Source organism: Hakea prostrata, chromosome 2 (genome assembly GCF_041222555.1).
Source record: "Hakea prostrata isolate BN-2017 chromosome 2, UWA_Hpros_2, whole genome shotgun sequence".
Lineage (NCBI taxonomy): Eukaryota > Viridiplantae > Streptophyta > Magnoliopsida > Proteales > Proteaceae > Hakea > Hakea prostrata.
Genome location: NC_142601.1, coordinates 66,953,665 through 66,963,033, shown reverse-complemented (window position 1 = coordinate 66,963,033; position 9,369 = coordinate 66,953,665). Strand labels below are relative to the sequence as shown.

The following is a 9,369-nucleotide window of genomic DNA, read 5'->3' as shown; positions in this document are numbered from 1 at the left end:
CTGCCCAAAAATGACAAAAAACCCCTTACCTTCCGGAAAACGGTGTGAGAAGGGCATTGGTGTTGGAGGAATACCTTGGTAATTTATTGAGTCCGAATTAGCTACAGCTTTACCACCATAAATACAGGACGACCCAGGGGTTGGGTGATGGAATTTTTTTATTTTTTTATTTTTATCTGTGGGTCTCATAGGATTTGTGATGGTAAAACCATCAGGAGCACAGCTCCTCACAGCTCCTGATTGGGGTGATGATCCAAATTCTCATTTATTTTTGCTATTGCTGTGTTACTTCAATTTTAAACACGTGTCCTAGTCTAGAGTCTAGACTGGACACGCACTCACGCAGCTTCCCTTTCCATCGACGTAGCAAAGAAAATCTACTCCAAATATCGCCACAAGACGACAAAGGAAAACCGACACTGTAAAAATAGCTTCCTACACTGCCGGCGTATGCTCCCTCACTGTCTAATCGTTTGGGATTTAAAAGGGATCTCTTCCCCCCTCTCTACCAAAACGAAAAACTTCGACTTCGCCTTCTCATTCTCATTTTTACGCTTCGTCCCTGTTGCTCTCTCTTCGAAGGCGATTTCGCTCTTCTCTTTGAGGTATTCTCTTCTCGAAATCTCCTATTCTAGCACTTTCTTCTTCTCACGAACGCCTCTCATTTGCAAAATTATATCTTTCCTGTATTTTTTTGCTTTCTTTCCCCCAAGTCTTCCTATTGTTCTTAACTCTATTAGACGTTTTATTGGTTTTTTGTTGCTTCTGTGTGAAACCCTAATGCCTATTTATCTTCTTTCATGCAGAGGATTTTCTCGTTTCTTAAGAATTCGAAGAGGAATATCTTAGTTGAGGTAAGAAAATTTGTTCCTGATTTCATCTTTCGAATGTATAAGTTTATTATAGCTTTCGAAACCCTATTTTTCAGTTCATACATTGCCGAATTGGGGCTTTCCTTTTTGCTTTTAATTGTTGTAGTGTAACCGACTCTGGTTGGATTCCGGGTTCAGTAATCCCTGTTTTCTTTGAATTTTCGGGCTACTTTCTCTTCTCCTTTTTTGTTTAGGGTTTGGTTTGTGTGTACGAGTCACTGCATTTTAATTCCAAAATAGTTCAATTGAGGATGTAATCCATGGACAAATTCAGCTATTCTGTTCTCAGAAACAAGTGGGAGAGCTCTAAACCCTAAGAGTTCATCAAGAATTGTTATCCATTAAAAACCCTAGATGTCATCTTAGGTTGGATGTGTTTTGGAGGCATAGGCTTTCTTCGTTATTTCATATTCTGCATTTTGTTTGGTTTGGATTCCAGGGCGAACATTTAACTTTTCCATTGAAGGCATACCTGGTATGTTTGAAGGGGTTGGGTCTGTTGGCAATAATTATCTATTTAATGCTTGTTTACAAGTTGATGGAGATCCACCCCTATAAATAACTGTGTGGACTAATTACATAAAAGCAAATTGATCATAAAGTACAAAAGCATAACCAGTTTAGAGTGGCAAGGCAAAAGGAAAGAAAGCCACGGGACTTCATCCAAGTAAAACTTCCACTAAGATGAATAGCTGGGTTATGTAATCCTTGCCGGGTGAACTAGAGGTTAGCACACAACCATGAAAAATTGAATAACTTTCTCTTGGTTAACATGCAACTCAAAAGACAAGATGGATTTTACAAGACACTCACCTCAGAACCCTGACGTAAAAATGTGGGAAGGCTAAAATACCCTTCCTTCCTTCCTTCTCTTGATAGACTGAACACCTTCATCTCGTAACCCAGAAGAGGATATCTTCTCTTCTCTCTCACAAAAATCAGAGCTGAAAAGAGATCAACATCTTTGTCTTCATTTATAGATATAAGAAGTAAAACAAAATGGTGACTATAAGTAACCGAAGTGGAGTTGGTTTGTGAAACAACTCAATAAGAATCACATGGGTTCCTCTCTCATAACACAAGGACTCCAACTGGATCCTTTCTTTGGGTTTCTGTTGAATTCGAGCCTAGGTAATTTTAGATGTGGCAGTGGGGTTTAAATAATTTTTTCCCCTATTATAGAAGCTTAAAATATCGTCTTTCTTTTTAGACAACTTAAGAAACCTGCTCCTATGAACATTCAATAAGTAACTGAAGCAGAATTTGTTTGTGAAACCAACTAAATAAGGATCACATGGGTGCCGCTCTTATAACGCGAGGACTCCCAAGTGGGTCCTTGCATTGGGTTTACATCGAATTTGAGTGCAGGTAATTTTAGATGTGGCAGTGGGCTCAAATCAATATTTTCCTATCATAGAAGCCTAAAATATAGTCTTTTCTCTTAGACAAATTAAGAAAACGTGCTCCTATAAACACTGAATAAATAACCGAAGTAGATTGTTTTGTGAAACCAACTCAATAAGGATCACATGGGTCCTGTTCTCATAACGTGAGGACTCCCCACTGGGTTCTTGCATTGGGTTTCCGTTGAATTTGAGCCTAGGTAATTTTAGATGTGGCAGTGGGGTTTAAATCAAAATTTTCCTATCATAGAAGCCTAAAGTATAGCCTTTCGTCTTAGACAAATTAAGAAAACTTGCTCCTATGAACACTGAATAAGTAATCGAAGTAGAGTTGGTTTATGAAACCAACTCAATAAGGATCACATGGGTCGTGCTCTAATAACGTGAGAACTCCCGACTGGGTCCTTACATTGGGTTTCCGTTGAATTTGAGCCCAGGTAATTTAAGATGTGGCAGTGGGGTTTAAATCAATTTTTTCTCATCATAGAAGCCTAAAACATGGTCTTTTTTTTAAAGACAAATTAAGAAAACCTGCTCCTATGAACACTGAACAAGTAACCCGAAGACCGAAGTAGATTTGGTTTGTGAAACCAACTCATTAAGGATCACATCAGTCCCGCTGTCATAATGTGAGGACTTCTAATTGGGTCCCTTGCATTTGGGTTTTCATTGAATTCGAGCCCAGGTAATTTTGGATGTGGCAGTGGCGGTTAAATCAATTTTTTCCTATCATAGAAGCCTAAAATTTAGTCTTTCTTTTTAGACAAATTAAGAAAGCCTGCTCGTGAAACACTTGATAAGTAACCGAAGTGGAGTTGGTTTGTGACAGATGGAATGCTTTCTACTTCAGGAATAAACATAAATAAAATGAACACTCTTAAGATGCAAGATAAAGAGGAATCATTGATAAATTTCCCTGATTCAAATCGTTCAAAATCTATTTTTTGATAGAAATCTAATGGAAAGAAATTGCGTCCAATAGGATTTGAGCCTATACAAAAGGTTTAGAAGACCTCTGTCCTATCCAACAATGGACACTTTTCATACTTTTTTCTTTCCTTTCGCATTCACAAAACCAACTCAACAAGGATCGTGTGGGTCCCACTCTCATAAAGCAAGGACTCCGAACTGGGTCCTTACATTGGATTTCCATTGAATTTGAGCCCAGGCAATTTTAGATGTGGCAGTGGGGTTTATATCAATTTTTCCTATCATAGAAGCCTAAAGTCTTTCGTCTTAAATGAATTAAGAAAACCTGCTCCTATGAATGCTCAATAAATAACCAAAGTAGAGTTGGTTTGGGAAACCAACTCAATAAGGATCACATAGGTCCCGACTTTCATAACGGTAGGACTTGCAGCTGGGTCCTTACATTGGGTTTCCGTTGAATTTGAGCCCATTTAATTTTAAATGTGGCAGTGGGGTTCAAATCAAATTTTCCCTATCATAGAAGCCTAGATTATAGTCTCTTCTCTTAGACAAATTAAGAACACCTGTTCCTATGAACACTGAATAAGTAACTGAAGTGGAGTTTGTTTGTGACCAACTCAATAAGGATCACGTGGGTTGCTCTCTCATGACGCGAGGACTCCCAACTGGCTCCTTACAATTGGGTTTCTGTAGAATTCGAGCCCATGTAATTTTTGTTGTGGTAGTGGGGTTTAAATCAATTTTTCCCATAATAGAAGCCTAAAATATAGTCTTTCTTCTTGAGACAAATTAATAAAACTTTATCATATGAACACTGAACAAGTAACCAAAGTAGAGTTAGTTTGTGAAACCAATTCAATAAGGATCACATGGGTCCTGCTCTCATAACGTGAGAACTCCCAACTGGGTCCTTACATTGGGTTTGTGTCGAATTCGGGCCCAGGTAATTTTAGATGTGGCAGTGGGGTTTAATCAACTTTTTCCTATAAAGCCTAAAATATAGTCTTTCTTCTTGGACAAAGTAAGAAAACCTGCTCCAGTAAACACTCAGGGGGGCTTGTACTTGTAGGTTTCCATAATCAGTTATGCACCAAAATTGAAAAGGTGAAAACAGAGATATTGAGCCATATTGAGTTTTTCCTTCTTTTTATCATGTCTTGGATTGTATGTGTTTGGAGATTTTTTATATTTAGACTGATAGATTTTAAAATTGAATGCCAGGAAGATGCAAAGAGAAGGTAAAAAGCATTTTGTTTTTAAGGGGAGATGTTATCAGTTTATTTTGGTTAATGCATGGCAATAAACCTTTCAGTTTTGTGGATACGACTTTAATTACTATTATTTCTTCGTAATTCATGCCAGTAAATTATTTAGTAGCGTTAACGTACAAATGGCAACTCCAGTGCATGAGGCTTCTGCTTCTGCATGTATAGTTTCATAATGTATGCAGCTCTACCCCTGCTTTGCAGAAAGGCTGCCTTTACAGATGCACCAGGGCCCACTTTCTTATTATGAGGATATGGTGTTAATTAGTTTCCATTGTATTGTAGAATATAGTTCACAAACTGTTGCATTAAATGCTTAGCAAGAACCAAGGTTAGTCTAGTGTATTGGGGATTTATTTGAAACAAAAAAGACCCCCCCCCCCGAAGCATCTGAATTTGTACCTAATCTTTGTTCAGATGTTTTTGCTGTTGGTTTAAACTCCTATATCTGATTTTTGTAAACCTGCTTTTGTTTCCTCTCCAGATCAGTCTTGCTTACTGTGGAAATAATAGTTGAGATCTGACAGTAATAGGCTACTTTCCCGCAGTCTATGTCGATAACTGCTATCCCTTTGTTTTTGGTGACACATAAGTGAGAGATCATCAGATTGGACACCATGGCTTCAAGTGAAAAGACTTCTGTAGCAGCAAGTGCATACACCATCAACCTTGAAAATTTCAGCAAAAGGCTGAAAAGTTTTTATTCTCACTGGAAGGAACACAAAACTGATTTGTGGGGCTCTTCCGATGTTATAGCAGTCGCAACTCCTCCAGCTTCTGAGGATCTAAGGTACCTGAAATCCTCAGCACTGAACATTTGGTTGCTTGGTTATGAATTTCCAGAGACAATCATGGTTTTCATGAAGAGGCAGATCCATTTCTTATGTAGCCAGAAGAAGGCCTCTCTGCTTGAAGTCATTAAAAAACCGTCGAAAGAAGCTATAGGAACAGAAATTGTCATTCATGTCAAGGCAAGGGGTGATGATGGAGCTGCAATGATGGAGGAGATATTCCGTGCTGTCCATGCTCAGTCAAAATTAGATGGTCATGCATCCACTGTTGTTGGACAAATTGCAAAGGAGGCTCCTGAAGGAAGTCTGCTAGAGACATGGGCTGAACGACTAAAGAACTCCAGTTTCCAGCTTAGTGATGTGACAAATGGATTCTCAGAGTTATTTGCTGTGAAGGAGGATACTGAGCTTACATCTATTAGGAAGGCCGCATTCTTGACTGCTGCTGTGATGAAGAATGTTGTTATCCCTAAACTTGAGAATGTCATTGATGAAGAGAAAAAGGTCACACATTCTTCATTGATGGATGACACTGAAAAGGCAATCCTAGATCCTGCAAGGGCTAAAGTGAAGTTCAAGGCAGAAAATGTTGATATCTGTTACCCTCCCGTTTTTCAGAGTGGAGGAGAGTTTGATCTAAGGCCAAGTGCTTCAAGTAATGATGAGAATCTCTATTATGATTCTACAAGTGTAATCATATGTGCAATTGGATCTCGCTATAATAGTTACTGCTCTAATCTTGCAAGGACGTTTCTGATTGATGCAAATCCTGTGCAAAGCAAAGCTTATGAAGTTCTCCTTAAGGCTCATGAAGCAGCAATCAATGCATTAAAACCGGGAAGTAAGGTCAGTGCTGCCTACCGAGCAGCCGTATCAGTTGTTGAGAAGGAAGCTCCTGAATTAGCTGCAAATCTGACAAAATCTGCTGGCACTGGGATTGGCCTTGAGTTTCGTGAATCAGGGTTGAGTCTTAATGCAAAGAATGATAGAGAATTGAAAGCAGGAATGGTTTTCAATGTTTCACTTGGATTTCAGAATTTGCAAGCACGGACAAATAATCCGAAGACACACAACTTCTCACTGCTGCTTGCTGATACAGTTATTGTCAGTGAGAAGAAACCAGAAGTTTTGACTTCTGTCAGTTCTAAGGCTGTCAAAGATGTGGCTTATTCTTTCAACGAAGATGAGGAAGAGGAAGAAGAGCATAAACCCGAAGCTAAAATCAATGGCATTGAGCCCTTTTTGTCGAAGGCAACACTGAGGTCTGAGAACAATGAAATGTCAAAAGAGGAGCAGCGGAGGCAGCACCAGGCAGAGCTTGCTCGCCAAAAGATTGAGGAAACTGCAAGAAGGCTGGCTGGGAATGGAACTACGACAGGGGATACCTGTGCTGTGAGAGTTCTGGGCGATCTTATCGCCTATAAGAATGTAAATGATGTGCCTTCTTCCAGGGAATTTCAGATTCAGCTTGACCAGAAGAATGAAGCTGTTCTCTTGCCAATTCATGGAATCATGGTTCCTTTCCATGTTGCCACAATAAAAACAGCGAATAGCCAACAAGACAGTAATAGGTCCTCGCTTATCCGTATAATTTTCGAAATTCCAGGATTGCCATTCAATCCACACGATGCCAACTCTTTGAAATATCAAGGATCGATCTATTTGAAGGAAGTGTCATTCCGCTCCAAGGACTCTAGACATATTAGTGAAATGGTGCAGCAGATCAAATCCCTCAAGCGGCATGTCAAGTCAAGAGAATCTGAAAAAGCTCAGAGAGCAACTTTGGTTTCTCAGGAGGCGCTGCAATTAGCTGCGGGTAAATTCAAGTCAATAAGGTTATCAGACCTGTGGATCCGTCCTCCTTTTGGGGGTCGGGGAAGAAAAATCCCTGGCATTTTGGAAGCCCATTTAAATGGGTTCCGGTACTCCACATCAAGAGGTTCTGAGCATGTTGACATCATGTATCGTAATATCAAACATGCATTCTTCCAACCTTCTGAGAGAGAGATGATCACTTTACTGCATTTCCACCTACACAATGACATTATGGTAGGAAACAAGAAGATCAAGGATGTTCAATTCTATGTTGAGGTAATGGATGTGGTTCAGACACTAGGTGGTGGGAGGAGATCTGCTTATGATCCAGATGAGATTGAGGAGGAGCAGAGGGAAAGGGATAGGAAGAACAGGATCAACATTGACTTCCAGAACTTTGTCAACAAGGTGAATGATCTGTGGGGACAGCCTCAGTTCAGGGACGTTGACCTTGAATTTGATCAGCCTCTTAGGGATCTTGGCTTCCATGGAGTTCCGCACAAGTCATCTGCTTTTATTGTTCCAACTTCAAGCTGTCTGGTAGAGTTGATTGAGACACCTTTCCTAGTGGTCACACTGAGGGAGATTGAGATAGTTAACCTGGAGAGAGTTGAGCTTGGACAGAAGAGCTTTGACATGGCTATAGTATTTAAGGACTTCAAGAAAAGTGTTCTCCGGATTGATTCCATACCATCTTCATCACTTGATGGCATCAAAGAGTGGCTTGATGCAGCAGACATAAAGTACTACGAAAGCAGGATGAATTTGAACTGGGCACCAATATTGAAGAGAATCACTGATGACCCACAGGCATTCCTTGACGAGGGTGGGTGGGAGTTCCTAAACTTAGATGCATCAGACTCGGAGTCAGAGAATACACAGGAATCTGACCAAGCTTACGACCCATCAGATGTGCAGTCTGACTCAGTTTCTGATGATAAGGATGATGACAGTGAGTCACTGGTGGAGTCTGATGATGATGATGAGGTGGAGGACTCCGAGGAAGATGAGGAAGAGGAGGAGGGGAAGACATGGGAGGAATTGGAGAGGGAGGCAAGTAATGCAGACAGGGAGAAAGGGAATGAGTCTGATAGCGAGGAGGAAAGTAAGAGAAGGAAGATGAAGACTCTTGGCAAGGGTAGGGCGCCTGATAGGGGTGGCGCTGTGAAGAAGGCCAAGTTTAGGTAAAGTGGGATTATTTTAGTAGTAAACCAAATAGCAGTAGCAGCACTGATTGTGGCGCCCGACTTGGAATGGTCTACTGTAAAGCCTTGTAAAAATCAGGTGGCATTAATTTAGGTGGTGGAAGGGGTTGGCGTCATGCTCGACTTGGGAGTGGCTTAGCTTTGTAAATCAGGTGGCATTAATTTAGGTGGTAGGGGTGTTGGCGTCATGCTCGTCCTGTCTTTACTTAACCCTTTGCCTTACTGCGTGTCTATGCCTTCAATTTTTGGTGTTGCCTGTTTGAATGTTTTTGTTGGACAGGAAATGCATGTCTTCCGGGGTGAGGCATTAGGAGTAATTTGTTATGTGTAGACTTTATTTGAAGGACCATTGACCCATCTTTTTAATATCTCTTTGGCTTCATTAGGAGGTTCTTATCCATGGACAGGTAGTGACTTGTATTGGGCAAGCATGGGTTGTTCAACTTGGAACAGATTTTAATAGATTGGGTGAAGAAGACATCTACTGAGAGGGCCTTGGGATCTCTGCCTGTACAGGCGTCCAGTTTACCTCTACCTGTTGAAATGTTTCAACTGTTTCCTCTGAATAAATTTGTTGTTTACCCAAAAAACACAAAGAAGTTGAACTTTTGTCGGTATTGTATTGTTCATGTGCTGTTGCTGTTTTTGTAGTTGGAACAAGAGATGAAATGGCTAGAGAAATTCCAAAATAAATGAAAGGGTTTTTTTTTATCTGATTGTTTTATTTTTTTGGTAAACAATTTTATCTGATTGTTGACCCACTGCAAGAACTGGAATCGGGATTGTCCTTATCGTTTGTTTGCTGAAATAAAGGTGAGTGGAAAAAAGTTAAAAAATTTAATTTTTTTAAATTTCAAAAGTTTGGTTTGTTTGATATAGAAAGTTGATAGATAATTTTTTTTTTTAAATTAAGAAAGTTGAAGTAGCATGTTAATTTTTTTTTATTCTATCTACTTTTAAAAATTTTACAAAATAGGGAGATTTGTTGGAAATATGTGAAAAACAATAAAATGGGACTTATATTTAACATTTTTCTATAAAATTTCTTCATTTCCTTTCCTTCTTCTCCATTCTATCACATTTGGGAT

The 9,369-nt window shown here is 39.7% G+C and overlaps 1 protein-coding gene across 1 annotated transcript; it reads left to right on the top strand.

Annotated features, from left to right (window-relative positions):
- The first annotated feature begins 516 nt into the window (after positions 1-516).
- On the top strand, positions 517-8,978 carry LOC149025846 (FACT complex subunit SPT16-like). The gene is made up of 3 exons (XM_089146051.1): positions 517-605; positions 807-854; positions 4,955-8,978. Exon 3 carries the CDS (start codon positions 5,088-5,090, stop codon positions 8,262-8,264), a length of 3,177 nt encoding a protein of 1,058 aa, XP_089002177.1. The 5' UTR covers positions 517-605; positions 807-854; positions 4,955-5,087; the 3' UTR covers positions 8,265-8,978.
- The last annotated feature ends 391 nt before the right edge of the window (positions 8,979-9,369 follow it).